This window comes from Oratosquilla oratoria, chromosome 25 (genome assembly GCF_046742065.1).
Source record: "Oratosquilla oratoria isolate Oo_2021 chromosome 25, ASM4674206v1, whole genome shotgun sequence".
Lineage (NCBI taxonomy): Eukaryota > Metazoa > Arthropoda > Malacostraca > Stomatopoda > Squillidae > Oratosquilla > Oratosquilla oratoria.
In genome coordinates, this window is record NC_134801.1 from 50,749,146 (window position 1) to 50,777,015 (window position 27,870).

The following is a 27,870-nucleotide window of genomic DNA, read 5'->3' on the forward strand; positions in this document are numbered from 1 at the left end:
TCCTTTGTACAATTTGTATTTGACTGTCTGAAAGTTCAAACTTGTGATTTATTCTTTGTAAACGAAAGTTTAGTTACAATGGGTCAATATAATTTTGTGATTCGTTTTTGGGTCAGTGTCTTCCCTGTCGGTCCTATCTTTTGTCTAACCGGGCGTAAAAGTTGATTAAAAGTTTAGTGTAACAAATTGGCTATGACGCACGAATTAAGATACTTTTAAGCATCCAACTAAAAATGAAAATAGCACTATCATGCTCAGTGATTTAATGTTGCGAAAAATACTCTCAGACCTTGGAGAAGCGTGGGTGACCACCTCCGTTGATCTTGGCGAGTTGCTACACTCAAATACTCCAGACGACTTTCACATTTCAGCGTAGGATATTACTAAGACACTCGCTTCTCAATGAAGATGTCTGACCCACTTTATTATTCTTACTTCCTCTCGCTCGAGAAATAAGCACAGGCAGTTCTCTAAACATTTTTGGCCTCCGAAGAAGTTATTTACATACAACTAACAAGGTTATGGCATACAAATTCATATTTGGTATGTACTTACTACAAACCAGAAAGGTCAAAGTAATGTTAGTCTTAAAATACCTCAAAATCAGGGACAGTTCACAAATATTCTTTGGTTTTCAATTTTTCCTATGTTTTAAAAGCTTCAGGTTTCAGATTTTAAGCACAACAGTCAAGATATATAAAAAAACTGTCATAATTTTCTTTTTCCATTTCAAACACAATGGAAAACGCTAAGCAACGCGTAGACAACAGAAGCGTTGTGTTAGATATATCTAAAGCTCACGATTATTTTTACAAGTGCGACTTTAGAAAAATATATTTAGTTTTTCTTCACTGAAATGAAATTCCTTTCAACACTTTTGAAAATTTCTTATCACAGCGTAAAACATTTACAAGAATAAATGCAAAAATAGAGAAATAATCATGAGGATATTCCTAACTATTGCGCTGAGTTGTAATGGTAACTGTAGTTTTGTGAAGTCTTATCTTCTTCAAACTTCAATAGCATCAAAGAAACCGCTTGTTCTCAACCTAGCAAGGTCTTACCCGTCTTAATCAGGTCTGTAATATTCTTACCAACGACAATGTCGAGGTTTAGGTAATAAATCTAGGTTCCTCCCAGTCTTCTATGACGATGGCAGCTGTCGTATCACCGACCATAAGGACTTTTACTATTGTTTGATAAGGTCTACATTACTCTTGCTACAGACAAAGTTTCAGGAGATGCCTAGTCCTGGAAGACCATGTCACCAAGCTTCAAAGAATCATGTCGCTAGGAGTGTTCAGGTAATACCTGTAGGAACCTTAAGACCCAATAAATCAGAACAGCGCTCTCATCACCAGTCATGAAGCGACAGAAATCTAAGCGGTTAGTTTCTTCATTATAGTCTTTTCTGATCATGTCATCTGTCTTCTCGTCGATCTCGAGGCCGGAAGCGTTCGGGTTACTAACCCTTGAAGACTCCCCAATCCTCTTTGATCAGGTCCGCTGCTTTCTCGCCAATCATGATACAGGGAGCGTTTAAGTTCCCGGTGGTAACCGTCGGCATGATGGACGCATCAGCCACTCGAAGTCCTTTTACTCCGCGAACTCTGAAAACGCGAAAAGAAAATGACGAGGCTCATTTGAAGCCGATGCGAATTCCTAAGTGCATTCCTCCATCCAGAACGACTTTTGGACATTTTAAGGCTAAAGGTTCCTGAAAATAACGGCGATATCCCCTTAGATAAAGATCTCCCGCATCTAGTAAGGATTAAAATAATCATATTTAGTCACTGGACTAATTCCCTGAACTATGTTTACACGAGAACAACCAGACCCAGAGGGCCAGTAAAACGTTTGGATTTATTAATTAATTATTATTATTATTATTATAATTATTATTACTATTATTATTAATTAATTATTATTATTATTATTATTATTATTTTTTTTTTTCTTAGGAACACCTCTACAAGTACCTTAACCTGGGGTCAACCACGCCCATTGGGTCCCTGCTAGGTGCCATCTTGCAGGTGCCAGCCGGGTGGTAGGTGGTGGTGGACATGTGCCGTGCAAAACACGCCCAGTAGTCGTCAGACCAAGGCGTTTTGTCCCGACATCTGGGGTGGATCTACGGAGATGAGATAGAAGGCCGTAGTCGATCAAGACAATGAAGGAGTGATTATGACAGAACATACTCTCATGCACCTCTCCTTTATTTTTTTTTTAACCCAGACATTCTTCCGTATCTTAAACCCTTCCTGGTTCTCTGTCTTATATTTTCTTTCTTTTCCATAAACTGAATGAGGGAGACTTGTATATGTCAAGGTGACTTACTCTATAATTCATTTCTTGCTGTCTCTCGTTTTTCTTGTTCCTCCCAACCATTGGGAAGATCTCTGCTTCTTTTATGTTTTCATAAAGTTTCTTAAAGGTATTCGTTCATGCAGTTTTTAATGTAGTCCTTTTAAAGAATTCCACCGATTTATTTACCCCTTCGGTCGGTCAGTCGGTCGGTCGGTCGGTCGGTGTCTCGGTGTCTCGGTGTCTGTGTCTGTCTGTCTCTCCCTAAAAAAAAATTCGCAGTATTTCTACCACACTTCTTCAATTAACCAAACGCATGTCGTTTCCACTTACACAATTTCAACTTTCATAGTCTTAAACATCTGTCTTCATCAACCTCCCCCCACCTCTGCGTCGCAATTTTATCTTCTCCATTTTTCACTTCCAGTATCACCTCTTCCTACATCTCCTTCACCCTTCTCACCCAAACAAAAACAGTTTGTTTCATCCAGTGTCCGTGTGTGTGCGTGTGTATGCATGTGTACATGTATGTGTGCATGTGCGTGTGCGTGTAAGTATGCGTGTGTGTGCGTGTATGCATGCGGGTTTGCGTGGACGTACGTGTTTGTGTGTACTTACGTGTGTGCATGTATATATGTGTGTGCATGCATGTCTGTGTGTGTATGTACGTGTATACGTGTGTGTGCGTGTATGTGTGCGTGTATGTGTGCGTGTATGTGTGCGTGTATGTGTGCGTGTATGTGTGCGTGTATGTGTGCGTGTATGTGTACGTGTGGGTGCGTGTATGTGTACGTGTGGGTGCGTGTATGTGTGTGTGTGGGGAGGTGCGTGTATGTGTGCGTGTGCGCGCGCGAGTGTGGATGTGCATACGCAATCTCTACCTTGTCATGGAACCTGGCTCCGAATTTCTGCAACGCTTTCGTCCCACCTACGGCCAAAGCAAATTTCGCACCTGGAAAAAAAACAAACAGAAAAAAACAGCATTTAGTCAGAAAAAACACAAATCAAAACACACACTAGTACTACGGTTTATAAACAAAGTATCCATACCATTTACATATTGAGAAAATGGTAGATATTTTTCTTTACTTTCCTAAGTAACAAAACCTAGAAAGTCGTCGAAGTCTCCGAACCTTTAACCATGGTAGCAACATCTTGAGGGTGACTGAAGAAGTTAGGGTCGATGAGCGGAGGTGTGAATGGGTTGTTGGAAGCCAAAGTGATGGATCCTCGGCTCAAAGGCCTCGTAAGCATCGGGCCAATGCTAAAACCTTCTCTTCCAAATATGGGGCCGAAATATTCGTTGTATACCTGAAGAAATGAATCGAAACTTTAGACAAAACACCTACAGAATCGATTCATATCAATACGAGTGTCATGCCTGTGCCTTGAGTGATGGTAGACGAGAAATGTAAAAAGCTACCATGACAAAAATATAGATAGATAAATATATAAATAGATGGATGAATAGGTAAATAGATAAATAGATAAGTAGATAAATAGATAAAAAATAAAAAGATAAAAAGATAGATAGATCAAAATGAAAAATAGATAAATAAATATATAAATGAATATTATAATAATGATGAAAAATGTATAAATAAATGAATAGATATTGTTAGACAAAAGGGGATGGAGCTCAGTCTAATCTCTCGCAGCATTTTTTAAAACTACGATTTCCTCGGATATTAAGAATTTGTTATTTTACTTAGTTGTTAGTGGAACTCAGTCTGTCGAGGAGTAAGCCAATCTAAATTAAGTCCTCGAAGACCACAGCCTTAGTATTCTTCTCGCACTTCATACATGTACACATGGGTGTATATGCAATATATATATATATATATACATATGTATATATATGTATATATATGTATATGTATATATATGTATATATATGTATATGTATATATATGTATATATATGTATATGTATATATATGTATATATATGTATATATATATATATATATATATGTATGTATATATATATGTATATATATGTATGTATATGTATGTATATATACAGATATATGTATATATACAGATATATATATATATATATACAGATATATATATATATACAGATATATATATATATATATACAGATATATATATATATATACAGATACATATATATATACACACAGATATAAAGATATATACATATATATATATATATATATATATATATATATATATATATATATATATATATGTGTATATATGAAATAATTCACACAGTCGTTCCCGGACTCGAACCGAGGCTTGCGAGAAGCAAAGCCGACGCTCTACCAACTGAGTCACCGAGACTGAAATTCTCCAACTTCGAAGTATATATATACATGACCATTTTCGCTCTACAGCTTCAGGACCCATGAGGAAAACTAGTCACGAGTTAAAGTACAACCCACACCCACGTCACCATCCACTTTTCTATCCCCGACATCTTGGATGAATATGCTTACGGCTCTGTCGTAACCTATGGCATCAGCCAAGAGGAGCCCTTTGTCGATAGCCGCTGTCATAGATACGAAGAGGAACTGGAGGTCTGGCCAATCAGGGTCCGCTGCGTTCAGGCGTGGCCACGCGTTGACTTCTATGGCCATAGGCGACGTGAGGATACCTGGAAAGGTAAGCGAAATGTCGTGTAAAGGTTGTTCGTAAACACATGCACAAAGGCGCGGGCAAAAACGATCACAAAAACAGGGCTAAAATGTGCACAAAACCACGCGCACAAAATGAGCACAAAAACACGCATACAAAAACACGCACAAAAACGCGCGCAGACATAAACACACAGACATGCGCGCGCGGTCACACACACACACACACACACACACACACACACACACACACACACACACACACACACACACACACACACACACACACACACACACACACACACACACACAAACAAAAAAAACAAAGACACACACACACACACAAAGGCACACAGAAAGACACGTACAAAACACCCACAGCCACACCCACACACCTACAACCCCCACCCCCACCCCAGTACCACATCCATCCCCCCACACGCGCGCACACACGCACAAACGCATACGTGAGCGTCTGTCTGTGGGTGATCGTTTTTGTCATCATTCAAGCTAATTACCTCTCCTATACAATGTCTGAATCTCAGACACTCATTCCTATTCACTCGCCATCTTAGAACATCCTTTTCCCCGCCTTTACTTACCTTGTCTTCTATTCAGAAATTCCTTGGCGGATGTGGAGTTGAGTAAATTGTTGAAGTGTACGGCGCTGCCCGGATTGACTGTCCATGACATTCCGAAAATAGACGGATGGTCCTGCAGGTTCTGCCCAACGCCAGGGATGTCGACCAGTGGGGTAATCTAAGAAGAAGAAGAAGAAAGTTTCGGAGAGTAGTTTCGTGACACAGAGTAACAGATCCAGACTGAAGGTCTTTAGATGTGTCTTCTGGAAGTTGTGTCTTCTGGAAGTTGTGGTAATCTAAGAAGAAGAAGAAAGTTTCGGAGAGTAGTTTCGTGACACAGAGTAACAGATCCAGACTGAAGGTCTTTAGATGTGTCTTCTGGTAGTTGTGTCTTCTGGAAGTTGTGTCTGGTTGTGTAAATTGATAACATGGAAATGTTAATGCATGATCGTGCCATGCATGGACACCTACAAACACACATGCACCAGCATACGTACACACACATACACACTCACACGCACATGCACACACACACGCACATACACACACACGCACATAAACACACACACACACACGCACATAAACACACACACACACACGCACATGCACACACACACGCACATGCACACACACACGCACATGCACACACACACGCACATGCACACACACACGCATATGCATTGAAACCGCAATTGTGAATAAGGTCCAACCGGTATCGTTCTCACTTTGCACAGAGTGAAAAAAAAAAAAATCGTGGGCAGGAATCAAAAGATCAGGAACTACAGTAAACTTTACCATGAATCTATAGTTTTCAATTTATATATACATACATATACCAAAGGCTTTCCCCTTCCCTCTAACAAGGGAGGTAGCCAAAAAACAAAGGCATAGAAACCACTCCCACCCATTCCATCCCTATCACCCTCCACTCCCCTCCACCCTCCTCCCTCCCTCTTATCTTGGCACCTCCTGGATGACGGGTCATCACTGCATCTTGTCCACTTCCCTTAGGGAAATTCATTACATACACTGTAGCCTTAAATTATCTTTTGATAGTAAATAGTCGATTCATTACCCCATGCTGACGAAGGTGTTCTTTCACACTCCACTCCCCTCCACCCTCCTCCCTCCCTCCCTCTTATCTTGGCACCTCCTGGATGACGGGTCATCACTGCATCTTGTCCACTGCCCTTAGGGAAATTCATTTCATACACTGTAGCCTTAAATTATCTTTTGATAGTAAAAATAGTTGATTCATTACCCCATGCTGACGAAGGTGTTCTTTAGGACCCAGTCCGGATAGCATGAGCAAATGTGGAGATTCGATAGCTCCTGCAGAGATGATTACTTCACGTTTGGCGTAGGCAACCATCGTCTGAAAAGAAGGTCATCGTCTGAAAAGAAGGTCATCGTCTGAAAAGAAGGTCATCTCCCAGGTCACATTATACATCCTGGATTCAGTGAGGTACCATCTTATGTTATTTCTTATGTTATCTTCCCGAATAGACGTCTTCCCCTGGATATAAATGAATATATAGAGGGAATAGCTAAATAAAGATATAGATGTAATAGCTAAATTAATATACAGATAAATTAGCTAAATGAATATACAGATAAATTAGCTAAATGAATATATAGATGAACTAGCTAAATGATTATATAGATGAAATAGGTAGATTAATATACAGGTGAAATAAGTAGATGAATACATAGATGAAATATACAAAGAAAGGTGAAATTAAGCAAATATATATATATAAAATGGATGGATGGATGGCCGGATTAATTGATGCAATTGAAAAGTAAATAAACATACAAACATATAAACAAACAATAATGAATAAACGAAGAAGCTTGTAATACCTTTCCTCCTCTGCTGTACTGAACTCCAGTGGCTCGTCCATTGTTATCAAACAATATCTGGTGAGGTAAATACACAAATTCCATGAGTTTCGTCACCTTTAAATCTACACGAGATTCATTAATTGATCATGGCGCTAATGTAATCATAGCTCTAACTGTATACGCACACACACACACGCACACATACGCAACACGCACACGCCCTCACACGTACACACACCGCGTATGACCGCAAATTAAGCTATGCGGTCCCGCCCAAGGCTGAAAATATCAGTATCGCTGCACTGCGAGCCTGCACCCCAGCTCTGGTGGGCAAGGAGTTGTCTGTGTGATTGTGCGTTTGCTTGTGTGTGTGGGTTTGCGTGTGTGTGCGTTTGTGTGAGAGCGCGTTTGCGTGTATGTGTGCGTTTGCGTGTATGTGCGCGTTTGCGTGTATGTGTGCGTTTGCGTGTATGTGTGCGTTTGCGTGTATGTGCGCGTTTGCGTGTATGTGTGCGTTTGCGTGTATGTGTGCGTTTGCGTGTATGTGAGCGTTTGCGTGTATGTGAGCGTTTGCGTGTATGTGAGCGTTTGCGTATATATGTACGTTTGCGTGTATGTGTGCGTTTGCGTGTATGTGTGCGTTTGCGTGTGTATGCTAGTGCGCGCGATTGTGCACATATCAATACGATTGGATGCGTACACGAATATATACCACATACATGGTGGTATGCGTACGTGCTACCATACCTTTGTTACCCTGGACTTGATCGCCACTTGCAAATTGGGTCTTCCCAGAGCTGGTTTGAGGTATGCATCGGCAACACCACCTCTCTGTCCGTTGATCGAGGTCAAATCAGGTATCGCGAATCCTGCCAAGGAACAAAAGACCTCAAGATGAAGAGCTTCTGGACTATCTAGGACAGATCCCCTCCTCGCGCCGGATCGGTAGTTGTAGAAAGGGAGGAGATGTCTGTATGGAAATGGAAAGACAGTTGTGTGTGAAAGAGTTTCTGCCACCGGACGATTCTTAGGGACATTTATTGCGTGATGGCGTGGCTTAGGAGAGGAAGAGCCTACTCCAAGAGACCCTCACTGTACCCGTTCGGAATCGGCCCCCGTGCCCATGTACCGGACCGAGATCGATTTCACGAACTCTCAACCTCTTGGTATTTTCGTCATAAAGACGTCTGAAGGATTCTCTTGAGAAAGTGCTTAGTGACAACACCAGGGATTTAGAATACCTCGACATCTCCGTACAATTTCTTTTCTTTTCTTTTCATTTTACTCCAAAATGTTACCTATCTGCGATGGTCCGTTGTTGTCGATGGTCTCGTAGCCAAGTTCTCTGCCAGCTTCAAGAATCCCTGCGGCGATGGGGCTCGACCAACGCTTGTTCTCCACTTGCAAGGGTCCCCCTCGGCCGTGGAAGGCGTCTGTCGACCATTGACAATTCTAATGTAATCATACCTCTAATTGTATACGCACACACACACACACACACAAGTAAAGTGCAGTAATAGTAATATCTATGATAATAGTAATGATGATATAGTTATATCACTGCAATTGTAGTCATCATTGATGAGTTATAATGATTTTCAATGATAATACATGTCGTGGCGACAAGACATCTTTCAATTCTCAAGATTCTCGGCCATGGAAGGCACCTGTCGACCAGTGAAAATCCTTAAATGGGCAGGTGTAGTAATAGTAATATTTATGATAATGGTAATGATATAGTTATATAACTGCAATTGTAGTCATAATTGAGGAGTTGCGATGATTTTCAATGATGATACATGCCGTGTCGACAGGACACCTTTCGATCTTAAAGAAGTCTGGAAGAAGAAATGACATTACACCATTATGCTTATGTGCCATTCAAGCGAATTTTTGAATTCTGAACAGTAATATATCTATAAGAGATTACAGACTCACCGTTGTGCCTTTTCCAAACTATAAACATCTTTAATGAGGTTTGGGACGTAATCCTACATTGATTTACTTGCAGTGTAAGATTTAAAACCTAGTTACTGTATACTGTTTTTTAATTAACACTGATATACACCAAGTAAATACTAAAATAACAGATCTTATGTACATCTGATGTCATAAAAGTTAAATTTGGCTCACTAAACTAAATTTTCAATTACAAACACACTATGTAAACGGAGCATGTGTATATGTTTACACACACACACACACATATATATATATGCATACATATACATATACATATATATATATATATATATACATATACATCTTATTTTATATATTATACAATGAACTTGTCATTTACAGTCACTATTTTACTATATTTCTGCTACGGAGAAACTATTTCACCCATCGGTGGCGCAAGTAAAGGAATAAGTATTTTGGTCAGAGTCCTTCCAATCGTTTTCATAACTTGTATTTCATCTGTCCTTACCGTTGCTTGACGTTCGCCTGCCAAGGTAGTTCTCACCCTTCTTAAAGTAGCGCAGAACGTTTTCGTAATCCCAGCCTTCGTTACCATTGGCAGCCCAAGAATCATAGTCACGTCTATTGCCTCTGACATACATCATATAGTTCACAATAGATGACCCTCCGACGCCACGGCCGCGAGGAAACGGAGCTGTCTGCAAAAGGAAGGAGGAAAGGACGAATGGTTGAAGGTAAAGATCTGGTCGCTCACTGTTAACAGTGTGGTGTACATGTACCCCACAAGTATGCTTGTAGGTGCAAATCGATGCATGAAGAGTTGAGTGGTAGTCTGACCTGACTCAACGCTCGAAGGCTAGGATGGGTCACCCCAATTAGGTCGCGTCTGGTCAAGGCGTCAGATCGGCCCTGGGTATATATACCGCCTGTCCCGAGCGGGGAGGCCAGTCATTCAGAGTCGCATACTGTATTCAAATCCGAACAATTCAGTCATTTTACCTCTGTATTGTAGCGCGTCGCAAGGTCTTCGCGGTCGGTACCCCCCCCCCCTGTGGGGGGACCACGCCACGTCAGTCCTTAGGCCGACGCACGAGTATCCACCAGAATAAAGCGAATAAGTCAAACCGAATGTCAGTCTCTCCCTACGTCACCTAGTCAGGTAATATACACCTGTATGTTACAACAGGGTCGAAAATGTTACACGGTCGTTACGACTTAGAAGGCACACAGTTAGGTAAAAGCACACGCACGCATACACACACATACACGCGTGTGCTTGTATACGTGTGCATGTGTGTGTGTGCGTGTCCACAAGAGTGAGAATGATCAAGCGAGAGACCAGTTGAAAAAGAAAAAAACAGAAACAACTGATTGACAACGGTTGTCTGTTCTCGTTTGCATTCGGCAGGCAAGTTTTTTACTTTTTTTTCCGCAATGGTTTTGTCTTTCCTGCCTCGTCCTATTAAAAGAAAAAAAAACTGCAGCGTCATAGGAGGCTCAGCACATTATGAATACTGGATTAAAAGGAAAACAACTTACTCATGAAGAATAATCGATTTCGAAGACCATGGGGAATTCTAGTCATGATGCAAATTACCATAGGGCGCTTGCTTGCTTGCGTGTGCGTTCTTGCTTGTGTATGTGCGCGTGCTTGCTTGTGTGTGTGTGCGCGCGCGTTCTTGTGAGTTCTTGCTTGTTTGTGTGCGCGCCTCCTTGTGTGTGTGTTGTGCGTTGTGGGAATTCCTACTTGTGTGTACGTGTGCGTGCTTGCTTGTGTGTATGTACTTGTGTGCGCGAGCGTGCTTGTGTGTGCGCGCGTGCTTGTGTGTGCGCTTGTTTGTGTGTGTGTGCGCGTGTTTATGTGTGTGTGCGCGTGTTTATGTGTGTGTGCGCTTGTTTGTGTTTGCGCGCTTGTTTGTGTTTGCGCGCTTGCTTGTGTGTGTGCGCTTGTTTGTGTTTGCGCGCTTGTTTGTGTTTGCGCGCTTGCTTGTGTGTGCGCGCCCGTGTTTGTGTGTGCTTGCGTGTGTGCCTGTGTGTTTGCGCGCGTGCTTGTATGCTTGCGTGGGGGCTTGCGTGTTTGCGTGCGTGTTTGTGTGTTTGCGTGCGTGCTTGCGTATGCGACGTCATCAGCACACCATTGGAGTCCATCTGGCCGACCAAGAGCACCCACGCCACCTGTGCAACCTGTCCAGAATAGGACTCCATGCGGCATCCAGAGTACGTCATCACCCGTGAAGACTTTCGTCATCGACACGTCACCCTCATCTGGAGCAACGTCATCATCGAACACGATGGACGGCCATAAAGCACATAAATGTGTGTTCTTCTGTGTCTGTGCCCGTGTGCGCCTGTGTGTGTGTGTGTGTGTGTGTGTGTGTGTGTGTGTGTGTGTGTGTGTGTGTGTGTGTGTGTGTGTGTGTGTGTGTGTGTGTGTGCGCCTTTCTGATTGTGTGCGCGCCTTTCCGTTTGTGTGTGTGTGTGCGCCTTTCTATTATTCTGTGTGTGTGTGTGTGTGTGTGTGTGTGTGTGTGTGTGTGTGTGTGTGTGTGTGTGTGTGTGTGTGTGTGTGTGTGTGTGTGTGTGTGTGTGTGTGTGTGTGTGTGTGTGTGTGTGTGTGTGCGCGCGTCTTGTTGGAGTATGCCCTTGTGTAGATGAACGTGTGTGCTTGTGCTTGTTCCTTCTCTACGCCTAGACACGTTTTTTGTCCCCTTTTACTTTTGGCACTCTAGTTTTTTGTTAAAACAAGTTTTTGTCCGAACAATTTTTTCCCCGACCCACGGACATCTCATCCCACGCCCAACAAAACGTTCTGTCATGGCAAAACAAGGACTTTTGGTGAACAGAGTCCCCCACAGAAACGTTTGGAGGCATGTTTATATAGTCTCTGGATGTGGGTGAGCAACCACAGGTGAGAATGTGTAAGGACAACTAGCCCTCAGCTTCAGAGCATTAAAGTTCTGCCTACGGCCATATCACGCCTGTGAGAAAGACATTTATAAGCTACCAAAAACACAATTCCGGGTCATGCTCGGCAATACTGTCCCAGCCAGAGGGATGCTACCTTTCGGTACGTCCCGAGGTATTTAAGTCGTACGAGGTAAGGTCAGGTCATAGTATCCGTTTCTCCCGAACCACCACCATCAACCGCCTCTTAGCTAATCGCCCAAGCAAAAAACGCTTATTGGTAATAGCCCTCTTTTATACACTACTATCTTTTCATTTTCTTACAGACATTCTTCCCCTCCCACACAAACCGATCCCGGGCGAGCGGGTTGTATGTTGTAGGTAGTCAGTAGTCCATAGTCCATAATCCTTAGTCCATAATATCCTTTCTAACTCGGGCCGGTCAATACGCGCGTGTGTAGACCTTTTTCCGCCAGAATAAACTGCATAAGCCAAACCGAGTGTCACTCTCTCCCTGCGTCACCTAGTCCAGTAACATACGCCATAATATATGCAAAGCCCACTAAGAAGAGGAAAAACACACGGAATCCGAGCGCTTTCGTGATATGTTCCTTGATAATTTGAATATATCATGAAAGCGCTCCGACTCCGTGTGTTTTCCACTAGGAAGAGGAAAACACACGGAAGCCGAGCGCTTTCCTGATATATTTCTTGATAATGTGAATACATCACGAAAGCGCTCGGACTCCGTGGTTTTTTCCTCTTCCTAGTGGACTTTGCATATTTGTGATTCACGTGTACCTTGTGAAATTTGTGCATAAGCTATAAACTTTTATCCCATCGTCGGAAAAGACGCTAACGTTGAAAGTTCTGTATATTTCGATCACTGACTGTGATCCTCTTCAGATTTAATACATAGAAGACATATACATATACACAAAAAATGTATACGTCTTCTACTATGTACTCAATCTGCTGAAGAGGATCAGTCAGTGATCGAAATATACAGAACTTTCGACGTTACTGTCTTCTTTTCCGACGGTGGGATAAAAGTTTATCTTACTAATTTGCTACGACATTACTTTGTGATACGCCATAATGGACCCTTTCCACTCACCCGGCCATCGTAGCTCAGCAGCGAGTATCTTTGTGGCGTCGTGCGAAACCCGGCGTCGGCTCGGCCGATCTGAGACAGGATGCTGAAGGCGGGGATGCCGGTCTCGAGTGGCGGGTTGTCCCCGGCCTCGAGAAGGAGGACCTGCCAGGACGAGACCTCGGAGAGGCGCGAGGCCAATGCGCAGCCGCTCGATCCGGCGCCAACTTTCGATTTGGAGAGAAATTAAACCTGACATTAGGATACAGATAATAAATAAATAAGAATAAATAAATATAAATAAATAGATAAATAGATAAACAAATAAATAGATAAATAGACAGATCAATAAGTAGACGAATAGATAAATCAATAGACAAATATTATTTATATCAACTTTTACTTATTTTTTATTGTTTATTTATTCTATTTTTATTTTCCATTTATTTTTATTTTATTCATTTATTTATTACAATTTTTCACACCCGACCTAGCTATGGACCAAAAGGTCTCCTGTCGGCATGCTCCTCCTTTGTAATCCTTTGTAAAACAAGAAAACCTTGTGGTCTTACCAACGATGAAGTCATAGGACGTCGTGGGATTGAATTTGTCGTATTGCGGGACGCCCACTTGCTTGGCGAACTGGGTCAGGAAGGCAGTCAGGATCGACGTAGGAACTACCGCGGCGAACAACGCCGCCGTGGCAGTTAACAGCCCGAGAGCCAGCAAGCCCATCAGGAAGGTCAAGTCACTGTAGGGAACAGGAGACTGGAAATGAAAATAAAGTAGTGCAAGTGAGATATATATTATATATATATATATATATATATATTTATATATATACATATATATATATGTTGTTACAAACCTCTCTAAAGTACCAAAGGTTCACCGGCCTTGTGAATATCTGAAGTTTGTAACATCAAGGGAACCCTTAGACCCTATGTCTATTACGGTTTCAAACGGTCAAAAACTGAATAAGGTCGCCACCCGGTCGGACACCGGGGAAAGAAAATCAAACTAACTTAACTTAAAGAAATATAATCAAATAAATTATAAGTATGAAAGTTAATACAAGTAAAATGACACGAAAATAATATAACAAAGACACTATTACAATTAAACAAACATGATTTTACATAATACATCTGACTTCTGATCATACATTTGACATTACACAAAAGAATCAAGTTCGAAGGTTTTAACGGGATTGAATAGACGTAAGACCGGGTCACAGATCACCAAACAGTCATGAAATATAAACTAATCCTAAGCCCAATGCTACTCACTCCGCGCTTCACTTATATAGGGCTCTACAAAGCTAAGTCCTAGTAAATCTGGCTTGCTGCTATATCAAGGGAAAAGGGTACTAACCTCAAGGCTGGCATTTTGAATCTAACCCGTGTAGTAGGTCTAAGCAGGGTCTGGACAATCTTATAGACTCGTTGACCGGTGCGTGACGAGGCAATACGCTCGTAGCTCATTGGATACTACAAGGGGGGGCGGGATTTACCTAGCCTGACGAGCCTACATTGTTTAAGCGGGAAATACAAACGAAATATTTTTACGTCATGGCCTGTGACGTAGCAGAGACGCCTGCGCAATGGACACTTGAATAATCAACATATTACCAAAAAACAATCAATATCATTATAAACTAATACCATAGTTACATTAATAAATACATACAATACATAAAGAAAATACCTTACGGTGACATATTTGGACATAACCAAAGCAGCACAATACGAACACACGTAACATGACATTTCCTCGAAACTATAACAATTACATATTTGGCAAGTATACATCGCAGATGTAACAATATATATATATATATATATATATATATATATATATATATATATATATATATATATATATATATATATTATTAGTAATAACAGTTTCTGTCATTTGGGACGATATTGTACCGAATAGGTGGAACAATTTATTTTAAGAGGGTAGCAGACCAGTAGGATATAAATGTGGTATTCTTAAAAAAAGAAAAAGAAAATCCTAATATGAATTCTTGGAAGGGAAATATTTATATAAGGAAATATTCTTTAAGAATACCACCGTAAGATTATTTCCTTGTATAAATATTTCCCTTCCAAGGATTTATGTAAGATTTATATAATGCCACGTCCACACGGTCGAGTACTGTCCGCCGGGCATGAGGGCTTTGCTCGACAACGGGCAATTTCAGCGGGGAAACCATCAAACTGTCCGTTCCCGGCTCCATTTGCGGGCAGTGTATGGAGGGTTGATGTCGCTGCCAAACGCACGAGGTGAGGTTCGAGCAAAGTTAGCAAACCACATAACCTCACGGTTACACATTAATCCTAGTCTCCAACCCCAAGTCTCCTGCCCATACCTCCAAAGCCACGACGCCACGAAATGAATATTCTTAATCGCCCGGTGGCAACAAGCCCTCTTTTATACACTATCTTTTCATTTTCTTACAGACCTTCTACCCCCCCCCCCCCACACACACAAAAACCGATCCCGCGCAAGCGGGTGGTCTTATCTAGCAAGTCGCAAGTACAGACCGAAGTTACCTCACTACCATGTCCGCACCTAGTACTAGTGTATAATGGTCTCGACAAGACACCGTGACATTGATTTATACCGAGTTCAGGAATGTTTATGGAATGTGAAGTGTTTTGATTATGAAAATAGAGACAAACGTGCTGCAGCATTGAAGCACATAGCACAGACAATAAGCAGGAGTGAGAGTCATGTGAAAAAGAAATTAGCTTTTCCTCATATTTGTCTCTTGCCTTTGTATATATGGCTCCACTTTCGAAAGGAGAACAGAAAAGCTGTTTATGTTCATTCTCATGTAATTGCAAAACAATTGTTCATTTTCATCCTGCAATTCACGTAGGATTGTCACTGAGCTTCCCATTAAATCACGTCTTTGTAACCCCTCCCGGCACCAAACACGTCTCCGTGATTTCTTGTTTTTCTTTTTAATGCAGGCAGCAATTATAATGCTGTAAAGTGCTACCTTCTTTCCAAGTATGGCGGGAAGCATGGTTGTCGTACCGCACTGAACCACTCACTTCCAACCTCTGCTTGCGGCCAACCGACCTCCAGCCACCATCGTCAGCCGTGTGGACCTTCGCGGGCAGAGTCTGCGGACTTTGCCCGGTAAGGGCAAAGTCAGCCAGGCACAGCTCGACCGTGTGGACGCGGCACAAGGATTTTTTTTTTTTTTTAAGAATACCACCGAAGATGTCAAGTGATCAGTATTTTTTTAACTACTGTAGTCTCCGTTTGTAGAAATGCCGACAGTCCGTGGTGATGCCAGCAAGATCGCTAAAATAATGACTACATATAACAAGCAGTCAGTACCGCAGACTGAAAAAGTATATCCTATTGTGCACTAGATTTTTTTTAACGTTGGTCTAACTCGTTGAAAAAAAGGCTTTGAGGACACTACACGAAAAGATGTGGATTTGTTATACATAACTGACAAATATATTAGTACGAACTATCGCGTTCACATACAAGCAGACAGACACAGTCAGGCAGACATGACCGAGACACAGACAGGCAAGAAGAGAAGACAGACATAGACAGGCATAATAAGAAGATAGACAGACAGGCAGGAAGTAAAGACAGACACAGACACTGGCAGGGAAGCAGACAAGACACCCTGGCAGGCATGGAGGCAGGCAGGCAGACAAGACCAAGACACAAACAGGTAGGCAGGTAGGCAGACAAGACCGAGACACAGGCAGGTAGGCAGGTAGGCGATAAGATCGAGACACATGCAGGAAGGCAGGCAGGCAGGCAAGACAGAGGCACAGGCAGGTAGGCAGACAAAACAGAGATACAGGCTGGCAGTCAGTCAGGCAGGCAGATAAGACCAAGACACAGGCAGGCAGGCAAACAAGACAGACACAGGCAGGCAGGCAGGCAGGCAAACAAGACAGATATAGGCAGGCACGACAGACACAACAGATATAGGCAGGCTGGCAGGTAAATAGGCAGACACGACAGACAACGACAGACAACCAAGGCAGTTGTTTTTCACACATTTTTACATTCTTCATAAAGTAAAATAAAAGAATAAAATATAGGAAAGTCGTATCACACCATAATTCTTGTGTTTCAGTACACTCTTGTCGTTCTTTGTTCTATGTCATTACAGAAATCTGCTGTAGTGTTGTAAAAGTATTTCAACTTTCTGTGAATTAACTAATCCCGAAGTTGAACTAAGTCTAACCAAATCAACACAAGTTGGTAAAACATGTAATATGTCGGGACGTGCACGCAGTACATACGGTACTTGAAAAGTGAATAGCATAATTAGTACTGTACTTGAAAGCTAAGAATGATACTTTACAGTTATTTACTAAGTCTACATACTACACCATCGCAATGCTGGGAAATTGAACAGCCCAAACTGTTTTTGCTACATCTGTGGTGAATTATGATTGTTACAAAAGCCTTATATTAGACTAGTGATCTACAATTTTATGAGCATTTCGTGTGTAAAGTGGGTGACCAGGATGAAAATTGGGTCCCTCGTATGTGTTGCGCAACTCATGTCAGATTTCTCACTACGTGGGCAAAGGCACCTTACGCCGTTTTTGATTCCTACGGTTTAGATAGAGCCTAACGGTGGTATTCTTAAAAAGTTCTTTCATTATATAAATCTAAGATAAACCCTTGGAAGGGAAAGATTTATACAAGAAAATATTTTTTTAAGAATACTACCGTAAGAACCTTACGTCACACCAAGCTCACGGCCTGTTTACGACCACAGGCGACCTGCAGGCTGTCGCCAGCCAGTTGTAGGTAGTCTTTGGAAGTCGCTGGTAGTCGGTAGCAAGATAGATAAATAGATAGATCGATAGATAAATACATTACAACACACGATGAATAGTCCCCAGTACATAGATTTTCATCTTATCAACCACATTAACTTTTTCCCATTTCAATCCCTTGCAAAGGTTTTGTGTCGCCGACCGATCGCTTGATTTTTGGTCGAAGGTGGTCGGGAATAGGCGTGACTGGGACCTAAGGCCCCTTTCACTCTAGACAACTAGTGACCATCACTAGTTGCCTACCATTGTTTTAAATGGAGCCTTTCACACTACGTCACTGCAGTTGTCCGGTTGCGCAACAGGCTATGGCTGTTGCCTGCTCCGGTAACAAGTGACAGTCACGGGCAGTTGCCTTCACCAACCGTCTCTTTTTCTTGAACAGCAAAGCCAACAGAAGCACCTTCTCCACTGATGCCATTCTTTCGACTAAAGAGATGATGAGAAAGGATTCCACAACTTGGTGACAGTCACTGGTTGCTTGCAGTTGCCCGAGACTTTCACACTAGGCAACTAGTGACCGCCACTAGTGACGGTCACTAGTTGTCTAGTGTGATAGGGGCCTTAGGCACCTTCGCACGGGAGGGGGGGGGGTTGATTCTCCTGATTACGTTTGAGTTAAGACGACTTCGGTTACAATCTTTCGTTTTTCAAATCTCCAAATGTCAAATTACCTTTGCGTCATACACCGAGGTGCTGAATGACGAACTAAGAGAATTTAAACATATATGTATGTTGAGGCCCATTTACACGATCAAACGGTTTGTCAATCCCGGTTTGTCAAACAAGTGTTTGAAGTGATGTTTGACTGTGTGAATGGGGTATTTGGTCGTCAATCACATTTGTCAAACGTGTTTGGCAACCAAATGCCCCATTCACACGGTCAAACATCACATCAAACACTTGTTTGACAAACCAGGTTTGACAAACCGTTTGACCGTGTAAAGGGCCCTTTAGACACGTTGTTGAAATGCTCTTAGGGAAATCTAGAAAAGAGTAATCGAGGCCTTCTTTTAGATATCCAAATTCACAACACTTGACGAGAATCGGCCCGGTGCGGAGCGAAAGACAAAACGACGGAAGGTTTTAGTGAAAGGTAAATTGGAAGGAGAAGATGTAGTTCGACACAAAGTTGGAAATGAACTTGAAATAAAAAAAGAAGAATAAAAAAACAAGAAAAACGTCGGGAACCTGTCTCCTTTTCTCTGGCTATCTTCTGAAAGTAGTGAGAGGAAAAGTATATTTTTCTGGCGTAGTTTCGATATATATTGGCGCCATAAGGTCATAAGCTGGAGATACAAGGTCACCTAAACCCCCAGTCACATTAAGCTCACGACCCGTTTCCGTCCACCTTCGACCAAAAATCAAGCGATCGGTCGGCGACACAAAACCTATGCAAGGAATTGAAATGGAAAAAGCTAATGTGGTTGATAAGATGAAAATCTATATACTGGGGACTATTCAGTGTGTGTTGTATAATAGTTATCTATCTATCTATCGGTCTATCTATTTATCTATCTTATTACCGACTACCAGCGACCTCCAAAGACTACCTGCAACTTTGTCGCCGGTGGTCGGGAACAGGTCGTAGGCTTGGCGTGACTGGGCCCTAAGGCCGGTCATACACTATCATGTACACCTGACAGGTACGCCTGAACAGTCACGCCTGTCAGGTATACCTGATAGTGTATGGCGGGAAAAACTAGCCTCTCAGGCGACCTGACAACCGATGAAAATTCGATCAGTTCTGACAGGCGTGACTGTTCAGGCGTACCTGTCAGGTGGACATGATAGTGTATGGCCGGCCTAAGCTGTTTTCCCTCTTTCTTTCTTTTCATCGTCCTCTTCTTTGTCACGTGGTTAACTCTGCCGGGTTTCCGGTTGGGTGATAACTGCTCTCTTCCTGTTTTCTCCGCTTGGGTGATGTTGCGATCCTTGGCACCCATGACCTACGTCCGTTGGGTTTAAATGCCGCCAAGCCGTTGGATGGCATTGCCCTATCCCAGTGGTCGATGATTTATTGGGCCTGAATACTGTACAATTACCAGCCACGCTGCTCGACCAAGATACTCACGTGTCTGCTTCCATTGTTCAACTTCCTCCCACAACAGACATACAATTCTCGCGTGCAGTTTCTATATGAGTAATGGTTATCATTTTCACATGTGTTATTATAACCATTGATGATGATGATGATGATGATGGTGATGATGATGATGATGATGATGATGATGATGATGATGATGATGATGATGATGATGATGATGATGATGATGATGATGATGATGATGATAGTGGTGGTGGTCATGATGATGATGATGATGATGATGATAGTGGTGGTGGTCATAATGGTGGTGATGATGATGATGATGATGATGATGATGAAAAATCAAAATCGACATAGGAACACGGCAAGGTAATACAATTTCATCCAAGCTATTTGCAGCTTACCTGGAAGTAATTCTCACAGTTTTGTTGGGAGGGGAAATGTTTGAGCATTAACAGGGAATATTTCAATAAACATATATACGAATGCTCACTAAAAAAATAAAAATAAAAAGACGAATTGTAAGACACTAATAAATTAAATCAAAATAGTTTGGGAATCTTGTGAGGGCAATAAAAGAACAAAAGTGGAACTTAGCTGAAAATTAGCCAGAAATGAGAAAAGGAGATGGGACAGCTATGTTACTGACTAGATGCAGTGAGTAAGGAAGTGTAAAAAAAAAAAAAAAAACAACAACAACAGAAAATTAAGAAATGAGAAAAAGGAATTTTGCAGGAGCGTCGTGTTAGAGTATGGCACAGCTAAGAGACCAAATGAAGTGTTTGGGTCAGGTTTTTCTTCAGCAGTGTGCTACTTATATAAACAACAAGAACAAGTGAAAACATAAAAAGCATCTGTCTTTACATGCACACACACAGACGTGTATATACATATTATATGTATATGTATATATATATATACATATATTATATATATATATATATGTATATATATATATATATATATATGAGTGTGTGTGTGTGTACGTGTGTGTGTGTTTGTGTGTGTGTGAGAGTATATTTCCTTGATATCCTCTCCTGTTCTTATTATATTTTTGACTTCCTCAGAAAGTTCGCCAATTGTTTCTCTGTATGACATCATCCTCTGTAAATGTATATGTGTATATCTACTGGAAAACTAGAGGGCGAAGAAATAACAATGGTTAAAAGGGATGGGCACAGGAAAGGAACCCCAGCTGCAAAAAACATCTCAAAGCCACTCCCCGGAGTGCAGTGACCCATGACGGGATGCGTTAATATCAGTGAACCTTTTTCAAGCGTGAAGAGCTTGGAGATCATTAGCTTGGGTATTTAGACTAGGAGAGATATCCTCAGCAAAAATTGGTTCAGCGATTTGGAGTCTTCTGCTATCCTTGTTTGCCGAAAAAATTTGGTTGTTATATTCTTTACGGTATTAGCATAAGAACATATGAATGGAAAAAACTTCAAGAGGCCAGTAAAGGAGGAAGAAAAAGAGAGGGGGGTGGTGGAGGATGAAGGAATGGATCTTGAGAACACGACCTTGTGGAACTACTATCTCTCCGGGATGGGGTCAAAGCGACGACCTTGAACGATGGTCAGAGGCGATGCGGACCAGTCCAACCGTACACCAAGAAATGATAATAAGACACTACTGTTATTGCTACTCTATGTAAATGGATGATGCTGTGATGCATGAAAGGGAATGGATGGGGGACGGGGGCGAGGGAGTATGTGTGAAAAATAATTTGACGCAGCCCCGAAGGGATTCCTCTCCGTCTTCTCTTTTTCTGCATGAGGGGACGGAGAGGGAGGGGGGAGGGATTCGCCGATGAAATGAAGCGGCCTTGCTGTGGCTGTGCCGTGTCTTGCAACACTGCTTCTAACCCAGGGCAATGGGCGAGATGCAGGGATGACCCGTCATCCAGGAGGAGCCAAGATAAGAAGGGAGGGGGGGGTGAAGGGAGTGGAGTATGTGGGGATGGAATGGGTGGGAATGGATTTTATGTCTTTGTTTCTTGGCTACCTTCCTTGTAAGGTGGAAAAAGCCTTTTGTATATGTATGTATGAATGTTTATATATATATATATATATATATATATATATATATATATATATATATATATATATATATATATATATATTCTTATAATAAATATGTTAAACATATAAATGAAGTGTTTTGTCCTTTATGCATGCTCCGTTCCATTTTACGATCTGCACTATTTTAAGATAGCGCAGCGCAATTTAACGATCCTATAATGACGCCGCCATCTCGAGGTCGCGCAAGGGTCGGGTTGCGCATTCTTGCGATCTGCGTAATATAAGATTGGTTAAAAAGCGCTGCGCAGTCTTAAAATGGCGCAGATCGTAAAATCGCGCGGAGCGTAGTAAAAGTATCTGGACAAAACTCCCCTCCCATATGTTTATTATATTTCTTGCAAGTATTGTGTTACTCCTGGTTCACGTTCGTGTATAATTGCTTTTTGAGCTCGCTAATGTAGTGTTGTTGATATTCGTCACTTATAATTGCATTTGTAAGGAAACCATAAAGAATACCAAAGCGGCATCAAACTATACACTGAAAGATTCATGTACACCAAACAGAAATCCATAAACATAAATGGAAGATTTCGTAATGTCCAATTGCCGGAATACAACAGAGACATTCCTCTTGTTAGAGCTATAAATGTGGTGGTGAATTGGTCGTTGGTTGCTGCGTTGACCGTTAGCTGCCGCATTGGGCGTGTGGTCGACTTCACCTTTTGATGTCACAACCGAAAGTTACCGTCCAGGACTCTAGGTGAAGGTCACGTACCCATCCACTCTTCTCCGTTTTCGATGTCTGTCGTGAACGGTTGGGAAAAGGCAGGGGAGAGTGGGAAGTGAATTCGACTCACTTCTCGTAGTAGATATAAACACACTTCCCATGAACAAAGTCACAAATTTTTACATATATTTTTTCTTCGACTAAAATTAATTTCCTTTATGTTTTTCTCTCGTAATACATCTTCTCATTTCAGCTTACTTCACTAAAAAAAAAAGCCCGTGCTTCTATCTTTCTCTACTAGTCTACTACTATGTCTCCGACAATTACCTCCACTTCTGGTTGATATAGATGCAAGCCTCGATGCCCAAGTCTCCTGGCCATGCCTTCTGAACTACGATACAAGTAATAAAAGATATCCCTTTAAGTGTCCAATGGTAATACCCTCTTTTTATACATTACTATTTTCCTACAGACTTCTCTTTCCCTCGAGAGCGGGTGTTCTGTCCTAGGTAGTCCATAGTCCCAGACTGTCAGTGGACTGCAACAGGTGTGTACGAGTCTGCTGTTTTTCTTGATTTTTATTCCTACTAACAAGTGAGGAGGTAGGTAAGGGAGTGGTGGAGTGGAAGGAGGTTTCTTCAAGGTTAATGTGGATGAAGGTGAAACTGGGGAGACGTGGGTCTTTGTAAGTACATATGGGCCTGGTAGTCAGAAGAGTGTGGAAGAAAGGGAAGCTTTTTGGACAGATTTAAATGAGTGCGTTGAGTTTTGGGAGAAATGTCAACGTAGTGGTATTGGGAGATCTCAATGGTAGAGTAGGGGATGAACCAATAGATGGAGTTGTTAGGAAGTATGGAGTACCAGGTGAAAATCATAGTGGAGAGTTCATGGTGGAGATATGCTTAGAGAGTTGATTATAGCTAACACAGTGTTTAGGAAGAAAGTTAAGCATAAGTACACATGGGAGAGGGTAGTGTATGGAAGGGTGGTTGATAAGGCATTTATGAATTATGTAATAGTATCCAGAAAAAAAAAAATAGGAAGAGTACTGGATACCCATGGTCTTAGGGGAGATAATGGGGGAATATCAGATAATTTTTGGTGGAAGGTAAGAATCATTTAGATAAACACCTAAGCAAGATGTTGTAATGATTATCATTTATTTTATATTATTTGATTTTGTTTTGTTACCGTTTGTCTGTTCGATTCTCATTTATTATTAGTTATATGTCAATTTATTATTATTTACTAATTACATGTTCGTTTATTATTTAACTATACCTATGCATTTATTTATGTATTTTATTTGTTATTTACATTAACATAGTTTTCATCTATTCTTTTATTATTATTATTATGATTTTTTTTCGCATCCGACCTAGATATGGACAAAAAGGTCTCCTGTCGGCATGTTCTGCCTTTGTAATCCTTTGTAATAGGTGGTGAAAGAGAAAAAGGGAGGAAGGTAGGGAGGTGTTTGGAGCAAAATGTTTAAATGAGAAGGAGGAGCAGAAGTACAAGGAGAAGCTGAGAGAAGTGTGGGGGTTGGTGAAGGACGGAGTAGAAGTAGGTGTGGTAGAGGAATGGGGATGTTTCACGGAGAAAGTGACAAGGTATGCAAAGATGGTATGTGGAACAAGGAGCGTGGGTGGAAATAGAAGGAAGTGTAGCGAGTGGTGGGATGATGAAGTGAAGGTAGCAGAAGAGAAGAAGTGAGCATTCAGGGTCTGGGTACAAAGTAGGATGAGAAAAAAATATGAGAAGTATTAAGAAGAAGAAGAAAAAAGAGAAGCAAAACAAAATGTATCGGAGGCAAAAAAGAGAGCAGATGAAACAGGGGGAGGAGTATGACAGAGTTTGTTTTTAAAACAATAAATAGGTGTTTTTGAAGGAAATTAGGAGAGGAAGGGGAGGCGAGTCAAGTAGAGAAAAGGTATAAGGCGCAGATGGACAGATCTTGACGGAAGAGGAGGCAGTAAAGGGAAGCAGGGTGGATTATTTTAGAGAACTGTTGAATGTGAAGGAGGATAGGGAGGGGTTGGTGGTAGCAGTGGAAGATGTTAAGAAAATTAAGTTGATGTGAGAGGAAAATGGAAGAGAAATAACAAAAGATGAGGTGTAAGTAGTTCTGAAAATTATGAGAACAATTAATGCACCTAGGATAGATGGGTGTCATGCGGAGTGTCTGAAGATAGGGATAGTGGACTGGCTAGTGAGGTTGTCTAATGTGTGCTTAAGGGTGTGTAGAGTGCCGAAGGACTGGAGGAGTGCATGTATAGTTCCGTTTCACAAGGAAAAGGGAAAAACGTGAGTGTAGCTGTTTCAGAGGGACCATTTTGTTGAGTGTACTTGGGAAGGCTTATGGGAGGGTTTTAATTGAGGAATAGTGTGGGTTTAGGAGAGGTAGGGGTGGCGTGGATCAGATTTTTGTGGTAAGCCATATATGTGAAAAAGCTTTAAGAAAAGATAAGAATGTTTTTTGGGGCCTTTATAGATTTGGAAAAAGCTTATGACAAAGGAGACAGGAAGGTACTGTGGGAGGTTTTGCAGATATATGGGATTGAGGGAAAGATGTTAAGAGCAGTCAAGATTTTTTACGAGAGAGTGAGTGATTTGAGGTAGGACTGCGTCAGGGATGCGTCATGTTGCCATGGCTGTTCAATGTGTTCATGGATGAGGTGGTGCGGGAGGTAAAGGAGACTGGATATGGTTAAAGAAAATAAAGAAAAGTGGAAGGTGAGCCAGTTGTTGTTTGCTGACGACATTGAGCTTGTGGCAGGGTCAGAGGAAGGATTAAGGGAGTTAGTGACGGAAATTAAGGTGTGCGATAGGAGAAAGTTGAAGGTAAATGTGGATAAAAGCAAGGTAATAAGATGTATAAGGGTAGTGGATGGCAGTGAGTTGGAAACAAGTCTAAAATGAAATAGGCTGGAGTAAGTGAATAGCTTTAGGTATTTGGGGTCACATATTTAGAGGAAAGGAGAAGTGGCGGTGGAGGAAATTTGTAGATTAGGAGAAGCAAGTAAATGCCTTGGAGGATTAAAAAGTGTCATGAGAAATAGGCACCTGGGAATAGATGCAAAGAGGAGATTGTATGAAGGGACAATTGTACCAAAATTGTAACAACGGCATTGAATGGGGCAGAGGCTTGGGATTTAACAGAGGCAGAAAGGAAACATTTAGATGTGTTTGAGATGAAATGACTGAGAAGTATGGTAGGGGTTACTAGGCTGGATAGAGTGAGAAATGAAGAGGTAAGGAGGAGAGCGGGAGTGGAAAAGGAGATGGTAGATAGGGTTAATGAAAGATTATTGTGATGGTTTGGACACACGAAAAGAATGAGTGATGAAAGATTAGTAAAAGAGGTGTGGAGGGCAGAGGTGGAGGTAGTGAACTTGAGGGGACGACCGAGGATGAGGTGGATGGATGGGGTGAAGGGGGCGCGGAGCAAGAGGGGAATGTCTGTTGAGCAAGGAAGGGAGAGGACAGGTGATAGGGATGAGAGGAGAGTGAATGTGGATAGATGTGTACAGGTGTTTGTGCATGCTATGAATGTTAGCATTAAGAACACAACCTATACGTTTGTTAGTTTATCTAGTAGTGTATAATCAATATGTTTTGTGTAAAACAAGTTTGTCTTGTTTTTATTGCAGAGTATTTATTTTGTGTTTAATAAAATTTTACTAAAGGTTGTGTTTGAGCGAAATGACCCTTCCACTTTTTTTCATCCCTCGCTAATGGAAGGTCCATACAGCAACAATAAACGAAGAAAATCGTGACAACATCATTTGCGAAACATGGAGCAACGTTTTCCATTAGCTGATTGGCCAGTTTTTCTTCTTTTCTTCTGTCTGGAGTGGGATTAGAAGTAAACAGGAAGACCAAGCAATGACGGCAACTTGTCTTTTATACTATGCTCAAGGGGATCTTTTGCAAAAACGTATAAAAAGGAGCCACAAGAATACCAACAGCGTCTACAAAGGATATGTCATGAATTCATTGATGCCAGGACAACAGTTGCAAAGTTTCTACAAGTATTTGGACATTGCATTCGTCTGAAACAAGTTGAAAGACGTTATAATATGAACTTGACATTATTGGTAATTCACTTGTGTACGTTTCTTCAGCAAATGTTGATATAGAACATTTATATTTGTACATAAATACTTTTACTCCATCCACAAGGAAGCAAAATATATGAATTTACAAACGATCGTTTCAGTTAAAACGGTGTTTATGGTACGTGTGTGATAACTATGCTTTCTGAAAACGTGTTTATCTTGCTGGGGATAATTCACGGAAAGTCGCAAAATTCACCTCGGAATTACATCTCGTACTGATGAAATTGTTTACATTCTTAGAATCAAGTAGTAATTGTTACGTAGTTCATACTAATAATCCACAGAAAAGTGTCGAATTCACCTCATGCGGACCAAAACATTGGAATTCTTAATACAAAGTAGTAATGTTTAAGTGGGTTGTACAGCCTTAATCCTGCTTGTTATTATTTTCTACCACACGTATACTATGCTTTCAATGGCTATTAGACTGGTTGAATATATATGGGGGGATATTTTGTCCGGGGTTCGTTTTGTTCTACACCCTATATAAATACAGCCATGTTCAAGAAGTACATATTTATCAAGCTTAAGAACTTAACTTCCATGTGGTGAGGATAAACACACTGAGAATTCTTAATAGATATAAAAGTAAAAGAGAAGGAATAGCAGATTCACATAAAGAATGAATTTCACATTCGAATTTACCTAACTTCTAATCTTTACCTGTCTATTCTGCGCCTTCACAAAAGCCTCCTTGCATCAGTTTTCTCAAAGAAGTAAACTTGGCGGTCTGCAATCAACTCATCGATAATTTTTCTTTCAGAGGAAAGCCCTCCTGTAAACACACTATCCAGACTGAGGTCACTAGGACTGCACCACTCAATAGAAAACGACAACACGAAGAACCGTCCACCTTATCCAGTC

At 41.4% G+C, this 27,870-nt stretch overlaps 1 protein-coding gene across 3 annotated transcripts; it reads right to left on the reverse strand.

Moving 5' to 3' along the window:
- LOC143038950 (glucose dehydrogenase [FAD, quinone]-like) lies at nt 1-27,870 on the reverse strand. Of its 3 annotated transcripts, none has more exons than XM_076208757.1 (14): nt 27,670-27,870; nt 13,825-14,003; nt 13,277-13,479; nt 9,764-9,953; nt 8,631-8,765; nt 8,080-8,201; nt 7,351-7,407; nt 6,749-6,862; nt 5,509-5,665; nt 4,769-4,926; nt 3,438-3,615; nt 3,186-3,256; nt 1,980-2,131; nt 1-1,610 (listed from the first exon to the last, which is right to left on the reverse strand). In XM_076208757.1, exons 2-14 carry the CDS (start codon nt 13,985-13,987, stop codon nt 1,466-1,468), a joined length of 1,845 nt encoding a protein of 614 aa, XP_076064872.1. In that variant the 5' UTR covers nt 13,988-14,003; nt 27,670-27,870; the 3' UTR covers nt 1-1,465. The 3 variants fall into 3 exon arrangements, with proteins under 3 accessions (XP_076064872.1, XP_076064873.1, XP_076064871.1); XM_076208758.1 differs by lacking the exon at nt 27,670-27,870 and adding an exon at nt 16,266-16,330; XM_076208756.1 differs by lacking the exon at nt 27,670-27,870 and adding an exon at nt 14,627-14,736.

Bases quoted from the DNA above. Each gene is read 5' to 3' on its own strand.
- LOC143038950 (XM_076208756.1), bottom strand. From the start codon at position 14,736: ATGAGCTACGAGCGTATTGCCTCGTCACGCACCGGTCAACGAGTCTAT. The intron at 4,927-5,508 runs GTAAGTAAAGGC...TTACCTTTCCAG, and splicing joins ATTTCTGAATAGAAGACAAG to GTATCCTCACGTCGCCTATG. The intron at 1,611-1,979 runs GTACTTGTAGAG...TCGCGTTTTCAG, and splicing joins GTGGTTGACCCCAGGTTAAG to AGTTCGCGGAGTAAAAGGAC.